Below are 21,071 nucleotides of genomic sequence, written 5' to 3'. Positions count from 1 at the left end.
TGCTACATGCTTACCCTGCAGATGTGCCTCTGTGGTCATTATATTTAACACCCGTGCAAATTGTTACACACAAGTATTTGTTTGAGTTAACCTATTCTACCTCTGACTCATTGATGTTATAGTCCATAGGATACTGCTTGCCTGCTTTTTGTGAAGCACAAAATTTTACATTTCTGTACATTTAAAGGAAGTTACCAATTTTTGGTCCACTATGAAATCATACCAGGATCTGAATGGATATTTATGCATCTTTTAAATTGGTACCTTATTATAGACAACTGCATCATCTGCAAAAAGGCTAAGGTCACTATTAATGTTGTCTGCCAAGTCATTAATATACAATAGGAATTTGGCCAGAGCAGCTAGAGGTAGCAATCATGTGTGTGTGAGGTGTCCTTGCTTGTGTGAATGTGTGTATGTTTTCTTTTTTGAAGAAAGCTCGGGCCAAAAGCTAAATGTGTAGCAGTCTTTTCATTGTGCTTGTTTTAACTCAACATGCCATTTTTATGGTGAATACCAATCTGCCCTTTTCATATTACTGTTGATGTTCCTACTTGGACTTTACATTGTTTCAAAACTATTTCTGTCTTCAACATGGACCTTCAGAATGCTATTAAGGATTTTATATATAATTTGTAACTACAAAAACTATTTTTGTCCTCAACATGCACTTACTATTGTTATCCACAATCTGTAACCATACAAAATGTAGAGACATACATTTTGAGAACAGTGATATTTAGTAAATATCAAATGCATTTGTACTTTGTGCTGATGTTCTGCAGTCTCAATGAGTTAATTTCTTTTCCCAGATATATGTATTGGACTGACTGGGGTGACCAAAGACACATTGGGAAGGCAGGAATGGATGGCTCATCTCCACGTGTTTTAATAAATGATTCTCTTGGATGGCCAAATGCTATAACAATCTCGTTTGAAACAGATGAATTATTCTGGGCTGATGCTAGAGAAGATTATATAGCAGTATCAGATCTGAATGGAAACAAAAGAAGAGTTATTATAAGTCGCAGTAAGTTTCTGTGTCTTAGAAAACACTTTTGTGAAAAACTTCTTCATCTGTCATTCATATATTTTCTTTTTAGTTATAGCAATAATGATTATGTGAAATTTGATACCTTTGACTGTCTACGCTGTGATTTTATCTGCACTAAAAAATGGATTTTTAATTAGTGTAATATGTAAAGAGATTTGGCTTTCTATACATATATAAGCATCCTTTTTAGTTGAGTGATCAAAGATTTCTACCTCTGAGGTGTATTTTTTAAAATATCTTTTAAATTTCATCTGTAGTATACACATCTCTAGCCCTAATGTTACACTGCTCAGAGACCGATCAATTTCCATATCCCACATTTTATTTATCTTGTGACTGGGTAGCTGTACATGTAAGATACTAAATTGCTTATGTTTATAACCATAGTGTTTAATGATTTACTTTTTTTAGATGGCCCAGGTTCAGTTCTGTCTGTAAACAGACATGACTGTGAAGTGCCTTAGTTGCCATAGAAAAGTTACTTCTGGGTTACAGTGCAGCTGTGGTGATAGATGGCTTCATTGGGAGAATGTAGTGGTCTGGAAAGTGGTGACATAAGTGACATTTGCCAGGTATTGAAGAGTCCATGTACAAGACAGAAGAACAGCTGGGCAAGAAGGAAAAATTAAAGCTCTTAAGGCAGAACTTAACAGTGCTAGAAAAGAATTGGGAAGGTTAAAGATGGTGAAGGGTAATGGGAAGTGGTAGCAGGGAACAGGGACTACAGGAAGTGAACATTACCAGACAGCTTTGTCACTGGCACAAAAAGTAACGTAGGCCCACTCTATCCATTAACTAAGGAAGAATCCCCTGTAGACGAAGTGTAGCTAATTCACAGCCGACTTTCAGTGGGAAACCAGTGCTTTCAGAAAAACTGGGAAACAGGAGGAAAGTCTTTCTGTTAGGTAATAGCTGTGGAAGAGGTGTACATCAGTTGTTACACCTACATATACATATGTACTCTGCAAACCACTGTGAAGGGGAGCATACTCCATTTTACCAGTTATTAGAGTTTTTTCCTTTCCATTCACACATGGAGCATGGGAAGAATGATTGTTTAAATGCCTCTGTGTGTGCTGTAATTAATCTAACCTTGTCCTCACAATCCGTATGGAACTGATACATGGTGTATATGCTCATATACAACTGGAAAATCCTGGAAAAACCTGGAATCTTTTCATCTGGGAGAAAACTGGGAAAAACATGGGAATTTTTTACAATTTGAGGAACTTTTTGTTGTTTTAGTTTTCAGCTAAATTTTGTAGTTTTGACTGGTAAGAACTGATACTCTAACAAAGAATTTTACTTTAGCCTGCTACTGCAGCAATAAAACATAAACGAGGAAAACAAAATAGAACCTAAGTTGCAAAGGAAATGTGCCATTTACAGTAACAAAACACAGTTCACACACAGGCGTCTGCCAACAGCAAAATGTGTCAAAAGATTTAGGACAAAGACAGTGCAGTACTTCATAACAAGAAACTGCTTCCAATGGGCGTGACGTCACAATGGTTTCATTTGGTTCATTTGAGTAGTTGCTGGCGGGCTTATACACATATCCAGTTGAGTTGCACATGAGCAGTGGGGGCAATGTGGGCGGCCTCACAAGGGAGGGATGCACGCCTCCATATGTATCCACCACTGCACTTAACAAGGAAAAAGTGTATTTTGACTCAGGAGAAAGTGTATTTCTTTAACCGAGAAATCCAGGAGTTTTTTTTCCGTGTCCACGTATACAGCCTGTGATATGTAGTGGGTTATAGTATATTCATAGAGTCATCATTTAACACTTTGAGAGTTGGGCAGCTAGGTTGTAGCTCATATGGTGGAGATTGTGGTTTTTCATAGTTTTTCTGAATTTTGTGTCGTAAGTTCTACTGCACAGGATTTAAGTCAGTTTTTTCCATTTGGAAGAGTGGTCTTTTTCCTATGCATGTGGAGAAGAAGAGTGACCATGTTTTTACATGGAAATGAAAATATGTTATTTTCGCAACAACAAAAACTTGTTTATGTTTCATTTGCTAAACGAACGTAGAATAAAATGGGTTGGTACTATAAACAATACTGTTGGAAAATTGTAATTTCTTACTGAAAATTACTTAGTTAAATATTTGCTTTAGTGTGAAAAATTTCGTGTTAATTTGGAAAACAAAGTCTTATGTCACATTCTTCACAATAGTGCCTGGTATCTTTTCTTGTCGTTTTCCCAAGTTTGCCTTGGTTCGTTCTACACAAACCTTATTTCTCCTCAGAGGGCATTTTGATATTTCTGTAGCTGAAAAAATTGAAGAATTTTTTTCAGATTCAGTTTACAGAAGAACTATATTGAGTGCAAACTCATTCAACCAAGTGTATTTGTTCATCAGAGCCACTGCCAATTCAGTGACAAATTCAACAAAATGTTTGCTAGTAGGCTTGGACTTTTTATATAAAACATATGAATTTGCAATCAACATCATGGAAATGTGGAAAAAAGCTTTCTTCCACCACTATGTTTGCTTCCTCTCAGACCGATAGTAGCCCATTAGCGGGTAAATGTGGCCCTCATCAGCCTTGTTTTTATTATAATGCAAAGTACAAGTAGGTTTCATTCTCTCTTGTCATTTCTAATCTTGTTCTGAGATTGACATTGGATGCAATCATTTTGTGTTTTGTCCTCAGAAGAAATACACTCTTAGAATCTTCCCATTTCACAAACAGCAAATGGTCTCATCTGCAGAATGAAAGTTCATTTTTATCCAGCTTCTGAGTAGTTAGATCTTTAGCTAGCCCTTTCCTATTTTTCAATACAGTATTGTAAGCCCATCTTGAAAATAAATGTAAAGTGTGTAGAAAACAACAATTGTCATTTGCACTCTGTGTAACCCCTTGTATGGCATATGGCAACGAAGGGGAATGTGAACTCCACAAATCAAGCAACACCCGATAGTGTATGTATTCCTTTTCTGCCAGTAGATGTGAAAAACGATGTCATCTGAGTCTCTCTCTCTCTCTCTCTCTCTTCGTGCGCAAGTGTGTTTGTTTGTGTGTGTGTAATAGAAGCATCATGGAGTGTCTTTATACAGGCAACAGAAGTAGTATAAATGTTGGAGTACATTTACAGAGCTGAGAAGCAGCCAATGTACAATAAATCACATGTTGTGTGTATAATCCATGCAACGTAGCTCCTATGCCACTCGTCACCGAAGTGTTAAAGCAGGTTATTGAAACTTTATAAATATGCTTTCTCAGGATAGTTTACATCTTTCTTCAAGAGTCTGCTCATTCAGTTCTTTCAACATCTCTGTGACACTCTCCTGCAGCTCAAACAAACCTGTGACCATTTGTGCTGCCCTTCTCTGGAAACATTCAATGTCCCTTGCTAGTCCTATTTGGTACATGGTTTCACACTCTTCAGCAATATTCTGGGATGTGTTGCATAAGTCATTTGTAGGCAATCTCTTTTGTAGACTGATTGCTTTTCACCAGTATTCTACCACTAAACCAAAGTCTGCCATCTGATTTACCCACGAAGCTAGAACTAGGAAATAAGTAATAGGTCACAAATTCCTTCAAGTCAAGCCCTGTAATAGAGGGTACAGATCCTTTGTACAAACATTTTGGAAATGACAGTCATGTTGTTGCAGTGGCTGGAGCAGAAACAATATTGACAGGGACTGTGGTTACACTATCAAGAGTGACCTGGTGAGGATAGCTTCAGAAATAAGCTATAAAAATGTACACATTGTGCCTGTTGTTTGAGAGGTTACAATCGGCTCCATTTTAACAGCTCTGTGAATCAGGTAAACATGGAGTTATCAACTGCATCTGTCAGCTGCCAGATCAAACATAAATTTAATTTCTATTGATGCCATGAACAGGTGGACATTTACAAGCCATGGCTTACATTTGAACAGGAGTGGGCAAGTGAAATTGGTGGGTTGATAGCAGTATGTTTAAAGGGGGCACTGACACTCGTGTAGATGAACTGCAGCCTATGAATCATGCAGCTACAATATGTGTTTCTAAAAATAAATCAGCAGTAGATACAGGAATACTAATTATGGATGGATGTGATTTAGCATCCGTTTACTGTAGATCGGGCTTGGAGAAAGGAAGTGTCACTTACATTAGGAAGGGATATAAATGTGAATACAGTACAGTGATACTCATAGATTTTGCAGTGTTCAGCATTTTCATGCAAAGTTAATAATAATAATCACATTACACGGGGGTCAATCTGCTAATTTTGCGCTATTTATGAAGCTACTTAGTGCAATATTGACTCCCAAGCAGAATGAGGTAATATTAAGTGGAGGTTTAAGTTTAAAATTTTAGAGCATACCTATTCTAGAGCTATGTTTCGTATAATCTAACTCCCCTCATACAATTTGCAAGAAGTCTACATCTACACAAGTAGTCTGCAAACCACTATGAAGTGCATGGCAGAGGGTACACCCCATTGTACCAGATATAAGGGTTTCTTCCTGTTCCATTCACATATGGAGCATGGGAAGAATGCTTGTTTGAATGTCTCTGTGCATGCAGTAATTATTCTAATCTTATCTTCATGATCCCTATGTGAGCGATATGTAAGGGGTTGTAGTATTTTCCTAAAGCAATCATTTAAAGCCGGTTCTTGAAACTTTGTTAATAAACTTTCTTGGAATAGCTCACGTCTCTCTTCAAGTGTCTTCCAGTTCAGTTCCATCAGTATCTCTGTGACACTCTCCTATGGATCAAACAAACCTGTGACCATTCGTACTGTCCTTCTCTGTATACATTCAATGTCTCCTATCAGTCCTAACCGGTACAGGTTCCACATTCTTGAACAACATTCTAGGATGGGCCACACAACTGATTTGTAAGCAAACTCCTTTGTAGACTGATCACACTTCTCCAGTATTCGAGCAATAAACCAAAGTCTACCACCTGCTTTACCCACAACTGAACCTATGTGATCATGCCATTTCATATCCCTACAAAGTGTTACACCCAGGTATTTGTATGAGTTGACTGATTCCAGCAGTGGCTCACTGATATTGTAGTCATAGAATTCTACATTTTTTCATTCTGTGAAATGCTAACTTTAACATTTTTGAACATTTAGAGCTAGTTGCCAATCTCTGCATCCTGTTAAAATGTTATCAATATCTGATTGAATATGCAGCTCCTTTCAGACAATACTTCATTATAGATAACTGCATCATCTGCAAAAAGCCTGACTTTACTATTAATATTGTCTGCAAGGTCATCAGTATACAATATGAACAGGAAGGGCCCTGACACACTTTCCTGGGGCATGCCCGACGTTACTTCTACATCTAACGATGACTCTCCATCACGGATAACAAGTTGTGTCCTCCCTACCAAAAAGTCCACGATCCAGTCACAAATTTCACTTTATACCCTGTATTATTGTACTTTTGACAATAAGTGTAGGTGTATTATTGAGTCAATTGCTTTTTCGAAATCGAGAAATACTGTGCCTACCAGGTTCTTTGATCCAAGGCTTTCAATATGTCATGTGAGAAAAATGTGAGTTGGGTTTCACACAATCAGTGTTTTCGAAATACTTGTTGGTTGACATTGAGGAGGTTATTCTTTTCAAAATACCTCATTATGTTGGAGCTCAGAATATATTTTAAAAGTCTGCTACAAATCAATGTAAAGGATACTGGATGGTAGTTTTGTCTATCACCTCTACTACGCTTCTTGTAGACGGGTGTGACCTGTGCCTTTTTCCAAGAACTGGACATGGCCTTTGTTCAAGGAATCTACGACAGATTGTAGAGAAGAGTGATGAACACAGCCCCAAATTCAGTACAGAATCTGACAGAGATTCCATCGGGACCTGGAGCTTTGTTCATTTTTGGTGATTTCAGTTGCTTCTCAACACCAGCTGTTTCTCAACACCACTGACACTAATACTTATTTCATTCGTCTTTTCAGTGGTTTGAGGATTAATTTGGGACAGTTCTCTTGGGGTTTCCTTTATAAAGGAACATTAAAAAAATGGAGTTTAGCATTTCAGCTTTTGCTTTGCTACTCCCACTTTCAGTTTCTGTCTCATTCACTGGGGACTGGACCATAACTGTGGTGCCACTAACAGCCTTTAGATATGACGAGAATTTCTGTGGGTTTTGTGAAAGATCTGTCATGGGTATCAGAGCACTGTCTTCTTCACAGTAAATAGCAATCTGTCTCTTCCTACATTGTTAATATTCCTACTTGAAACTTGCACAGTCATGGGCTACTTGAAAACTGTTTTCTGAAGACATTAATCGGTGGCAGGGCATTAAAAGCACCTAAATCCTGGCTTACAAATGGGATCAGAATATTGTGCAAAATTAAGAGAAGACTCAACTTGGCATAAATGGATATGAATGGTGAGAGGATCCAATCGCATTACTAACTGCAATGTAAACTTCCAAGCTAAGTCATTAGAGCTTCAAAATGTATGTACTTAAAAAGAAAAAAAAACTCTTCTACCAACAAGGTGACAACTATTTGGATTATAGTAAAAAAATGAGACAGGAGAAACAAATCAAGAAAATGAATAAATTTCTTTACTGGTAGGTATCTGATCATATATAACTCTAAAATTGCAGAAGCATTATATATATATATATATATATATATAAAACAAAGATGATGTGACTTACCAAATGAAAGTGCTGGCAGGTCGACAGACACACAAACAAAATATATATATATATATATATATATATATATATATATATATATATATATATATATATATATATATATATAAAAAAAAATACAAAGATGAGGTGACTTACCGAACAAAAACGCTGGCAGGTCGATAGACACACAAACAAACACAAACATAAAATTCAAGCTTTCGCAACAAACTGTTGCCTCATCAGGAAAGAGGGAAGGAGAGGGAAAGACGAAAGGATGTGGGTTTTAAGTGAGAGGGTAAGGAGTCATTCCAATCCCGGGAGCGGAAAGACTTACCTTAGGGGGAAAAAAGGACGGGTATACACTCGCGCACACACACACATGTCCATCCACACATATACAGACACAAGCAGACATATTTGAAGACAAAGAGTTTGGGCAGAGATGTCAGTCGAGGCAGAAGTGCAGAGGCAAAGATGTTGTTGAATGACAGGTGAGGTATGAGTGGCGGCAACTTGAAATTAGTGGAGATTGAGGCCTGGTGGATAACGGGAAGAGAGGATGTATTGAAGAGCAAGTTCCCATCTCCGGAGTTCGGATAGGTTGGTGTTGGTGGGAAGTATCCAGATAACCCGGACGGTGTAACACTGTGCCAAGATGTGCTGGCCGTGCACCAAGGCATGTTTAGCCACAGGGTGATCCTCATTACCAACAAACACTGTCTGCCTGTGTCCATTCATGCGAATGGACAGTTTGTTACTGGTCATTCCCACATAGAATGCGTCACAGTGTAGGCAGGTCAGTTGGTAGATCACGTGGGTGCTCTCACACGTGGCTCTGCCTTTGATCGTGTACACCTTCCGGGTTACAGGACTGGAGTAGGTGGTAGTGGGAGGGTGCATGGGACAGGTTTTACATCGGGAGCGGTTACAAGGATAGGAGCCAGAGGGTAGGGAGAGTGGTTTGGGGATTTCATAGGGATGAACTAACAGGTTATGAAGGTTAGGTGGACGGCGGAAAGACACTCTTGGTGGAGTGGGGAGGATTTCATGAAGGATGGATCTCATTTCAGGGCAGGATTTGAGGAAGTCATATCCCTGCTGGAGAGCCACATTCAGAGTCTGGTCCAGTCCCGGAAAGTATCCTGTCACAAGTGGGGCACTTTTGTGGTTCTTCTGTGGGGGATTCTGGGTTCGAGGGGATGAGGAAGTGGCCTTGGTTATTTGCTTCTGTACCAGGTCGGGAGGGTAGTTGCGAGATGCGAAGGCTGTTGTCAGGTTGTTGGTGTAATGGTTCAGGGATTCCGGACTGGAGCAGATTCGTTTGCCACGAAGACCTAGGCTGTAGGGAAGGGACCGTTTGATGTGGAATGGGTGGCAGCTGTCATAATGGAGGTACTGTTGCTTGTTGGTGGGTTTGATGTGGACGGACGTGTGAAGCTGGCCATTGGACAGGTGGAGGTCAACGTCAAGGAAAGTGGCATGGGATTTGGGGTAGGACCAGGTGAATCTGATGGAACCAAAGGAGTTGAGGTTGGAGAGGAAATTCTGAAGTTCTTCTTCACTGTGAGTCCAGATCATGAAGATGTCATCAATAAATCTGTACCAAACTTTGGGTTGGCAGGCCTGGGTAACCAAGAAGGCTTCCTCTAAGCGACCCATGAATAGGTTGGCGTACGAGGGGGCCATCCTGGTACCCATGGCTGTTCCCTTTAATTGTTGGTATGTCTGGCCTTCAAAAGTGAAGAAGTTGTGGGTCAGGATGAAGCTGGCTAAGGTGATGAAGAAAGAGGTTTTAGGTAGGGTGGCAGGTGATCGGCGTGAAAGGAAGTGCTCCATCGCAGCGAGGCCCTGGACGTGTGGAATATTTGTGTATAAGGAAGTGGCATCAATGGTTACAAGGATGGTTTCCGGGGGTAACAGATTGGGTAAGGATTCCAGGCGTTCGAGAAAGTGGTTGGTGTCTTTGATGAATGATGGGAGACTGCATGTAATGGGTTGAAGGTGTTGATCTACGTAGGCAGAGATGCGTTCTGTGGGGGCTTGGTAACCAGCTACAATGGGGCGGCCGGGATGATTGGGTTTGTGGATTTTAGGAAGAAGGTAGAAGGTAGGGGTGCGGGGTGTCGGTGGGGTCAGGAGGTTGATGGAGTCAGGTGAAAGGTTTTGCAGGGGGCCTAAGGTTCTGAGGATTCCTTGAAGCTCCGCCTGCACATCGGGAATGGGGTTACCTTGGCAAACTTTGTATGTGGTGTTGTCTGAAAGCTGACGCAGTCCCTCAGCCACATACTCCCGACGATCAAGTACCACTGTTGTGGAACCCTTGTCCGCCGGAAGAATGACGATGGATCGGTCAGCCTTCAGATCACGGATAGCCTGGGCTTCAGCAGTGGTGATGTTGGGAGTAGGATTAAGGTTTTTTAAGAAGGATTGAGATGCAAGGCTGGAAGTCAGAAATTCCTGGAAGGTTTGGAGAGGGTGATTTTGAGGAAGAGGAGGTGGGTCCCGCTGTGACGGAGGACGGAACTGTTCCAGGCAGGGTTCAATTTGGATGGTGTCTTGGGGAGTTGGATCATTAGGAGTAGGATTGGGATCATTTTTCTTCGTGGCAAAGTGATATTTCCAGCAGAGAGTACGGGTGTAGGACAGTAAATCTTTGACGAGGGCTGTTTGGTTGAATCTGGGAGTGGGGCTGAAGGTGAGGCCTTTGGATAGGACAGAGGTTTCGGATTGGGAGAGAGGTTTGGAGGAAAGGTTAACTACCGAATTAGGGTGTTGTGGTTCCAGGTTGTGTTGATTGGAATTTTGAGGTTTTGGAGGGAGTGGAGCTGGAAGTGGGAGTGGGTTGGTGTGCAATGAGAGGAGGTTGAGGTTTGCTGGAAAGGTTGTGAAGGGTGAGCGAGTTGCCTTTCTGGAGGTGAGAAACCAGGAGATTGGATAGTTTTTTGAGGTGGAGGGTGGCATGCTGTTCTAATTTACGGTTGGCCTGTAGGAGGATGCTCTGAACAGCCGGTGTGGACGTGGGAGAGGAAAGATTAAGGACTTTTATTAAGGATAGGAGTTGACGGGTGTGTTCATTGGCTGAGTTGATGTGTAGGTGAAGGATTAGGTGGGTGAGGGCAATGGATTGTTCAGTTTGGAACTGGTATAGGGACTGATGGAAAGAAGGGTTGCAGCCAGAGATGGGAACTTTAAGTGTGAGGCCTTTGGGGGTAATGCCAAATGTCAGACAGGCCTGAGAAAATAGAATATGGGAGCGTAATCTCTGCCCAAACTCTTTGTCTTTAAATACGTCTGCTTGTGTCTGTATATGTGTGGATGGATATGTGTGTGTGTGCGAGTGTATACCCGTCCTTTTTTCCTTTTTTCCCCCCTAAGGTAAGCCTTTCCGCTCCCGGGATTGGAATGACTCCTTACCCTCTCCCTTAAAACCCACATCCTTTTGTCTTTCCCTCTCCTTCCCTCTTTCCTGATGAGGCAACAGTTTGTTGCGAAAGCTTGAATTTTGTGTGTATGTTTGTGTTTGTTTGTGTGTCTGTCGACCTGCCAGCACTTTCATTTGGTAAGTCACATCATCTTTGTTTTTAGATATATATTTCCTACGTGGAATGTTTCCCTCTATTATAACTATATATATATAATTATTATAATTATTATTATTATTATTTTTTTTTTTCCCCCTGTCAGTGGCAGATAACTTAAGTGTAAATACTTTCTTAGTATATAGTGTACTGTTTCGAAGAAAAGCCTACCCAGACAAGCTTGAAATGTTTCAGCTGCATCCAACATCTCCAAAAGAAGTTTTCAGTTTGATTAACTCCCTTAAAAATAAATGTTCGAGTGGTTATTGTTAAATCAGTAGTAAAATAATGAAATGTTTATTCCTGAGTTAGTTGTGTAATGAATCTTTTTACAGCAGTGGTTTCCTGGGAGACTTGAATATGCTGTTGTCAAGCCCCTTCACAAAAAAGAGATAAATAATTACTGACACACCTCATTACTACCAATATTTCAAAAAATTTTGAGAAAATAATGTATGATGGATTTTATACGCACTAATAACAAGAAAACATCTTTATTAACAAACAGTCTGGATTTCAGAATGGACTGTCAACTGAACAGTTTATATTTACCTAGAAATATGATACATTAGAATCAGTAAATCAGAAATTATTACCATCCGGAATATTTTCTGACTTGGCTAAGTTTGTTGATTGTGCAAACTATGCTATCCTTATGCTGAAGTTAAAATATTACAGAATAGAAGACACAGTAGCTTCGTGGTTTTTATCTAAATGACAGCATGCATTCATGTAAAGATAGGCATTCTCAATTTGAAGCAGTCAGACATGGTGTACCATAAGGTTCAATTTTGAGTCCTCTGTTGTTTCTGATATATGTAAATGATCTCCCACTTGCAGCTTCAGAAGATGTGAATTTGGTACTTTTTGCAGATTATTCAAGTGTAGGAATAAAAAAAGTACCATCTCCTTTCTGAAAAGGCAGCTTATGAAATATTAAACAATATCAACAGGTGGTTCAACATAAATCAATTACCACTGAATTTTGACAAGGCTCAGCACATCTGTGTCAGTACTTCCCACAGAGATCCACAAGCTATAAAAATAAGTTTCTCAAACAATGAAACACAAGAATCAGAAAGTGTTAGGATTTTGGGGCTACTGTAAAATGAGGTGAATCTGATCAGGTGGTGTCAATCCGATCATTTACTGGTTTTTCCATGTCTAGATAACTGAGCTTAGCATTACACTCGTGTAGTCAACACAACAGTGCAAAAACGTCTGCTGGCGCCTGTTACTTCTGAAGTGTAAGTGGTAAGTTGCAATATTATTGCTTGCATATGAACTTCTTAAGTGATATAGCTTTTTTTTTTTTTCCCCATTGCTGATACTGCTTAGTCACGATGCTGGCCTAATTACAAAATTGCATTTTTGTAAGGTGAATCTGATCATACGAGTATACCAAAAGATTCTGGGACCAACACGGAAATATAACTACAAACCAGAATTTCTTCTAAATGCGGTGAAAGCTGTCAAATTATGAAAATTAAGCATGTGGAAAGCTTCAGAGCAATACACAGTTCCATATACCACATTAAATGACAAACTCAAGGAAAGGCACAAATACAAAATACGCGGCCAACCAGCGTTAACCAACAGTGAAGAGAAAAGCCTGGTTGAAGGATTGTTGTGTGAAATGGGGGTTTCCTGCGAGGAATAATGATGTTAGGAACATCAGTCGAACAGGGAAGATTGAAAAAAGGTTTCATGACAATCGACCTGGGCACAATCAGGTAAAATATTTTCTGAAAAGAAATAAAGAACTAATGGTTAGAGTAGATGAAAATATTAAGAGGGCAATGGTAGCAATTACCCAAGTAACAGTGATCGATTATTTTAGAAACCTTGAAGTGACCTTGAGTGGTTTCCTCCCCTCCAACATTATAATCTATGATGAGACAAATTTTGGTGACGATCGTGGACAAGTGAAAGTAATAGTGAAGCGAGGCACAAGACATCGTGAAAAGATAGTGGATAGTTCTAAATGAAGTATCAGTGTGATGACAGCAGCAGCTGCCAATGGCTCAGTCCTCCCACAATACACAGTTTATAGGGCAAAATACCTCTACGATATGCAATTTTGTCGTATGATGACATGGTTGGAGACCATGGCTGTTATTTGAAGACAAATGTTGGTGTTGGGACAGCAACCAAGCCCAAATTTACTTTCAGTTCCTTTATTCAAAGGGTACCGTTATCAGTTTCGAATTGTTATGATTCATCTTCAGACGGTTTACATGTTTTCCTTATAACACGTGGTGCATTTTTTACAGATTAATTGTCCTAAAATATAAAAAAATACATAATTATAAGCACGCCACACACAGATGGTTGTGTTACAGATTACTTGAAGTGTTGGTTTGGAGTGTTTGTTTTCATAACATTCATCCAACAGATGTGGATACATTCCCACTGCATTCTTATTGTGCAACATATATCTTTAACGCAATCATCTGTGTGTGGCATGCTTATAATTATGTATTATTTATATTTTAGGACAATTAATCTGTAAAAAATGCACCACATGTTACAAGGAAAGCATGTAAACCGTCTGAAGATGAATCATAACGATTCGAAACCGGTAACGGTACCCTTTGAATAAAGGAACTGAAAGTAAATTTGTGGCTGGTTACCATCCCAACACCAGCATTTGACCTCTACGATACTTGGACCAAAGGGGGCATAACTGGCGCAGGTTATAATAGGAATCACAGTGGTTGATTTGACCTAACAATGTTTGAATCATGGTTTGTCTTGCCTTATATGTAGCAATTAGAAGGACCTAAAGTGATTATAGGTGACAATCTCTCGAGTCATCTGTCATATAATGTGATTAAACTGCGCCAGGAACAGGACATTAAATTTGTGCTTCTGGTACCTAAATCTACTCATTTGTGTCAGCCATTTGATGTAACGTTTTTTAGACCTTTAAAACTTGCTTGAAGAAATGTGCTAGATGATTGGAAAAGGAAGGATAGAGGAGTGATAAAAATAGAGGAGTTACACCAAAATCCGAATTTCCTAGGCTGTTGAAAAAAATCTTTGAAAATATAGCTATCACATCTAAATCAAATGTAATATTTGTGTTCATAAAAGCAGGAATTTTTCCTTTCTGTTCCAATAAAGTCATTTCATAAATTCCAAAAGCAATCGATAACAATGCACATGGCACCAGCTCATCAGAAGTTTCTTGGGTGGCAGCCTTCGGAATGAAGTTGAAACAGGTTTGCTCTAATGAAACAAACGGAAGGCCGCGCGAAGCAAAGCATTTAGCCTTAACTCCAGGAAAAGGAATTGTTATCAGCGACTTCAATGAAAATGATGGTGATGGTGATGGTGATGGGGCCACAAGCAGGGAGTCCCTATCTGGAACATCTAACCGTGATCTAGAACAGTCAAAGGAAATGGAAGAAATGGACAAGGAGAAGGATAAAGATTGGCACAAATTTAAAGAAAGTGATTTCACCACATTAAAATTTCAAAAAAAGGTTCAGGTTTTTTATTGGTTAAATTGAAAGCATCTCTAATGACACCTATGAAATGACATTTATGAGAATGAAAGTTCTTGATGGTAATGTTTATTTTGTCTTTCCAGAAATTGACAATGCAACTGAGGTAGAAAGAGCCCAAATTATTGAAAATTTATTTTTGAAGGGATGGATGATTATGACATTGACTAAATAATTTTCACATTGGTTATGACATTGAATAACTAAAAATTAATATTTGTCTGCCAAATTTCGTGAATGAAAGTGTTTTTATAGCAAAAATCTCAAGTTTAATGTGCTTGTAAAAATTTATTAAGTCTAGAAATTGTAAAATTTTGTTACAAATACAGCAATATATTTTTTAAAAATGAAAATAGTGATTGGACTCACTCCACTGGATGTCGTGATTCCGTTCCTGCATGCAAAATACAATGATGATCGTATCCACGCCAACTGAGGAGGTGGAACCTATCAAAAATTAACTTAAAATTATAACTGTAATTATAAAATAAAAATAACATAATACATGAATATATCATTATCAGTGTTTTGAAATTAACATAGGGGCCTACTGAATTTTTATTCCGATATCACAACAGTAAAAGGACAATATTTAAAAAAACTGCCATTTTTGATCGGATTCACCTCATTTTATGGTACATGTAGATCACAAACACAATATTGCAAAACCCACTGCCAAGAATTAATGAAGTGCCTTAGTTCAGCTATGTTTATAGTACAAATCATTACTTCTACAGGCGATTTAAAAATGAAGAAATTGTTTTAACCTACATAATTCCATTTGCTAATGAGGTACAGAATGATTTTATGGGGAAATTTAAATTACAGAGGTAGTATTCTCAGAATTCAGAAGCATGTCATAAGAGTTATGTCTCATGTTAATGCAGGAACATTCTGCAGAGACCTCTTAAAAAAACTGGGTATTTTGATAACTATTTTACAATACGTATATTCATTAATGTCCTTTGTCTTAACCAATATTCTTGTCTTCAAAAAGTAGAAAGCCTGAACATAGCAAGGACAATAAACAATGTCCATAAAGAACCCAAGAGTTTAACATTAGTACAAAATGGAGCCAGATACATTGGTACACATGTATTCAACTTCCTACCAGAGGGCACTAAATGTCATGTGGATAATGTAGCGGAGTTCGAAACTTAATTAAAGAACTTTCTATTGGGCAACTTCTTGTACTTTATTGAAGAGTATCATCACAGAAACTCTAATTTAATGTTTCATGTTGATGTGTAATTAGAATTAGCACTGTTGTTGCTGTAGTCTTCAGTCCAGAGACTAGTTTGATGCAGCTTTCCATGCTACTGTATCGTGTGCAAGCTTCTTCATCTCCCAGTACCTACTGCAGCCTACATCCTTCTGAATCTGCTTAGTGTATTCATCTCTTGGTCTCCCTCTACGATTTTTACCCTCCACGCTGCCCTCCAATACTAAATTGGTGATCCCTTGATGCCTCAGAACATGTCCTACCAAGCGATCCCTTCTTCTGGTCAAGTTGTGCCACAAACTCCTCTTCTCCCCAATTCTATTCAATACCTCCTCATTAGTTACGTGATCTACCCATCTAATCTTCAGCATTCTTCTGTAGCACCACATTTTGAAAGATTCTATTCTCTTCTTGTCCAAACTATTTATCGTCCATGTTTTACTTCTATACATGGCTACACTCCATACAAATACTTTCAGAAACGACTTCCTGACACTTAAATCTGCACTATAATACATTAATCAGGGTGTATATGCCATGGGACAACTGGGAAATCCAGGAAATATCCAGGAGTTTTTTAGGATTCTGGGAATTTCTTAGGATTCCGGGAAGTTTTCATTATTTTCATTTTCAGTCAAATTTCTGTGACTGGCTCTAACAAATAATTTGACTTAAGCCCACTTCTGCAGAATAATACTGCAGCAGGAAAACATAAATGAGAGGATAACATCAAAAACTTAGGTTGCAGAGAAAATGCACTGTTTACAACAACAAAACACAGTGCCCATACAAGCGTTTACCAACACCAAAATATGGTGGTGGTGGTTGTTGGGATGTTTAAGGGGGACTAAACAGCTAAGGTCATCAGTCCCCCCCCAAAATATGGCTATGGCTTTAAGATGAAGGCTGTGCAACACTTTGTAACAACAAACTGTTTTCGATGACATCACAACTGTTTACATTTCTAACAGGTCATGGTAAAATATTGCGAATAAGGGCTGAGAAGTGTTACTTTCAAAGTAAATTTTATTTTGCACAAGACTAATTATGTTACGTGTGAGAATACGTGACAAATTTCTCAAATCATTCAAAACATTTTGAAGGCAGCCACTTAGAAAAATGCTGCTCCCAGAAGAACTGCCATGTATGCCGTTATTTAAAATTTTACTGGCACATTTGTGTTTGATATATCGTAGAGGGTAACACATACTAAATAAGTCCAATCTTCAAGGTTAGTTTCTCATATCTATTTTAGTTCTGTCATATATTACAGATCACATAATAATGATGACAAAAGTATAATTGTCCTTCAAGAAAAAGTGCAAGGTAAGTTCTTGAGCAATTTCACATGTGTTCAGTATTTCTGTGGGAAAGTGCTCGACAAACAACATGTATTCAACCAGATAACCCACAAAATGTTCATTGCGCAACAGTGAAATTTGAGCTTCTGCAATTTAAGCTAGCTGTGCACTTAGGATCCTGCCTAACCACACATTGGGAAAAAGCAGCAAAAAATTTTTGATGACCAGTATTATATGTGAAAGCTTAGCAAATTTCAGTGAAAAATATAGTTTAGTAGTCATACTTCTCAAAGTTATAATACATATAATCACACCATATTTTCCTGAATTCAAAGTTTACAGCTCTGTTTTTGCGTCGTACCATGGGCATCACATTTCTTATATTTTCATGTTCTGTGGTAGGAAACTATAATGCTGTATTTTGTGAATTCATATTTATACTTACGTAATACCAAAATATGCAATGTATGTGTTTCCGTACATTAGAGATCTTTCCAAAATGTGTTGTTCTTTGCTGGAAAGTCCTGCACCAGTGTATAAAACCTTTACCATCCAAAGGCTTGATGTGTTTTACAGTCCTAAGGGAAAAATTTACTTTTCGTGTAGATTATTGTGTATGTTTACCCAGAAAAAGTTCATTTTCACCCAGGAAAAAAATGTATTTTTAACCAGTAAAAATTGGAATACCTCTTTCTTATCCTCATATGTAATGTCATGTCATTTCACTATACTGTAGTTAAATTAAATGCACATCCTTGACTTCTTTCCTCATCCAAGAGACAACACTCTGCGGGATCTATGAAATACAACTAATGCTATATAATAATTATATCTGAAACTTTACACAATAGATCAGTCTAATCTAAAAGCCGTAAATTCAACTAAATACCTAGTTATTACAATTACAAACAACTTAAATTGGAATTAACACATAGAAAATGTTGTGGGGAAGGCTAACCAAAGACTGCGTTTTATTGGCAGGACGCTTAGAAAATGTAACAGACCTACTAAGGAGACTGTCTACACTACGCTTGTCCGTACTCTTTTAGAATACTGCTGCGCGGTGTGGGATCCTTACCAGATAGGACTGATGGAGTACATCGAAAAAGTTCAAAGAAAAGCAGCACGTTCCGTATTATTGTGAAATATGGGAGAAAGTGTCAGAAATGATACAGGATTTGGGCTGGACATCATTGAAAGAAAGGCGTTTTTTGTTGCGACAGAATCTTCTCACTAAATTCCAATCACCAACTTTCTCCTCTGAATGCGAAAATATTTTGTTGACACCGACCTACATAGGGAGGAATGATCACCACGATAAAATAAGGGAAATCAAAGCTTGTACAGAAAGATTTAGGTGTTCATTCTTGCCGCACGCTATACAAGATTGGAATAATAGAGAATTGTGAAGGTGGTTCGATGAGCCCTATGCCAGACACTTAAATGTGATTTGCAGAGCATCCATGTAGATGTAGATGTAGAAAACAGTGATAGTTAGCTGTTAAGATGACTGTTATAAGATACAAAATTTTAAACCAGAAGTTTAAAGGGACTAATACACCAATAACATCTATAATTCTAAAGCGTATACACTATTAAAATTACGTATGTACAAAAAACATGAGATAAATCTTTTAGTGCCATTTGTTTTGTTGTGGAATAAAAATAATCTTATCTCCTCACAAAAAATAAGTCATTTTTTGTCATGTACTTTAATTTCTTTTTCAGACAGTAATTCCAAGAACCTTCCACATCATATATTTGCTATTACTGTGTTTGAAGATTACTTATATTGGACAGACTGGGAAACAAAGTCAGTTGAACGTGCTCATAAATATTTTGGAAATGATACAAAGACATTAAAAACACTAATACATCGACCAATGGACATTCATGTTTTTCATCCATTCAGACAGCAACCTTGTAAGTAAAATTGTTTTACTTTCCTTATTAACTATAAAAGTTAACCTGAAAATTAATTGAATTGTGAAAAAATATAAGATGCTGTTGTGTATTTGAACTGAATGAAAAACGTTACAACTTTGTTGGTATTTTTTATTTGTGCTCAGAATAGACACTGTGTAACAGCTTCTTATAGGAAACTGAAGCAAAAACAAAAAAGAAAATGACAAAAAGATCTGTTATTTCATCAGAGTCCTAATTTTCTGCCATCTGATTATTGCTCATTTGTAAAATTTGCCATTAAACATCCAACATGCAGCTTTATCAAGAACAAGCAATTCAAATAGTTTGTTGTTAGACTCCCTCGAAGATAAACTTCAGTTTACCAATATCCTTCCCATTAATTGTGACCATCTTTAGTCTCTTATGCATTTCAGTTCATGTAAATATTTTATTTTGTATCATTTTGTAGAGTCTCTTTGCAGGATCTATTTGGTTCTCTTTTGTCTTTGTTCACAAGACCCTAAATATATTTAGCTTTTATGGTCATTTTACCTAAAGATGCGTGTTCCACCATGTAAAACTTTTGTAATGCCAAAATGCCTCTGTTGCAAAGCATTTTACACAGAAAAACAGTTTTCCATTTTGTAGGTTTTTATATTTTGTAGGTGCTTGAAAAAAGCCACACAAATAAATGTTCATATTACTGGTGTTAATTGACTTAAAGAGGCATTATACGGATTGAAGCACAGTGGCCACTGCTGGACAGTACTCTCTCTGCTGTAGGATCCAAACTTCACAACATCAAACAGCTGACCATGTGCCTATTGCAAAAACCTAGATTTCAAATATTTTAATAGTACCTGTTTATGTGGATGACATACTAATATTCAGTAACAATCCACAAGAGAAAGATATCTTCAAAAACAGACTAAGAGAAAAATTCTAATGCAAAGATAATGGTGAAGCTACTAACTGTTTGGGTATCCCAGTTAATAGGAACCGCAAAGAAGGTTGTCAATAGGCTTGACACACTATCTAGAGCAAATTCTCAACAGATTCAATATGAAAGACTGTAACCCAATATCTATGTCACTGGATAGTAACCAAATGATCCCTCATAATATGAGTACAAGAACAGAACAAGGGCAAGAAGGTATGAAGAATATATCCTGTCATGAAGCAATCAGAAGTTTAATGAATTCTCAGTTAGGAACCATGTCGAAGCTAGCTATCTCAATAGGATTGCAAGATGCTTTTAGTAACTTCCACAATAAAACTCTGTCATGAAATCTTACAAAAAATCCAAAGAGATTCTGCTTGCTTGTAAAGAACACCAGTGGTAAGACACAATCAATACTTTCACTGTGCAATACCAAAGGTAATATTACTGATGACAGTGCCACTAAAGTAGATTTGTTAAACACAGTTCTCTGGAATTCCTTCACAAAAGAAGATGCAGTAAATATTCCAGAATTCAAATCAAGAACAGCTGCCAACATCAGTAATTTAGAAATGGTTCCTTGCTGTAGCAAAGCAACTTAAATCACTTAATAAAAGCAAGTCTTTCAGTCCAGATAGTATACCAATGTACTTCCTTTCAGAGTATACTTATACAATAGTCCCATATATAGCAATCATAGACAGTTGCTCACTCAGTGAAAGATTCATACCAAAAGACTGAAAAGTTATATAGATCACACCAGCACACAAGGAAATAGGAGTAATTCAATGAATTACATACCCATATCACTGATACTGATTTGCAGTAGGTTTTTGGAACATGTACTGTGTTCCAACATAAAGAACCAACTCGAAGGTAGCGCCCTGTCTACACAGTGTCAGCACAGATTCAGAAAATATATGCTTTTGTGAAACA

General features: G+C 38.0%; 1 protein-coding gene across 1 annotated transcript in view; it reads left to right on the top strand.

The window, feature by feature from the left end:
* Window positions 1-21,071, top strand: part of LOC124802490 (low-density lipoprotein receptor-related protein 1) — a 735,000-nt gene that overhangs the window by 627,295 nt on the left and 86,634 nt on the right. Inside the window, exons 52-53 of the mRNA XM_047263305.1 lie at window positions 813-1,030; window positions 19,019-19,213. Of these exons, the coding sequence (XP_047119261.1) occupies window positions 813-1,030; window positions 19,019-19,213 (413 nt within the window). The remainder of the gene's footprint in view (window positions 1-812; window positions 1,031-19,018; window positions 19,214-21,071) is intronic.

This window comes from Schistocerca piceifrons, chromosome 6 (genome assembly GCF_021461385.2).
Source record: "Schistocerca piceifrons isolate TAMUIC-IGC-003096 chromosome 6, iqSchPice1.1, whole genome shotgun sequence".
Taxonomy (NCBI): Eukaryota; Metazoa; Arthropoda; class Insecta; order Orthoptera; family Acrididae; genus Schistocerca; species Schistocerca piceifrons.
The sequence above is the reverse complement of the archived record's forward strand: the minus strand, read 5'-3'. Positions and strand labels throughout refer to the sequence as shown.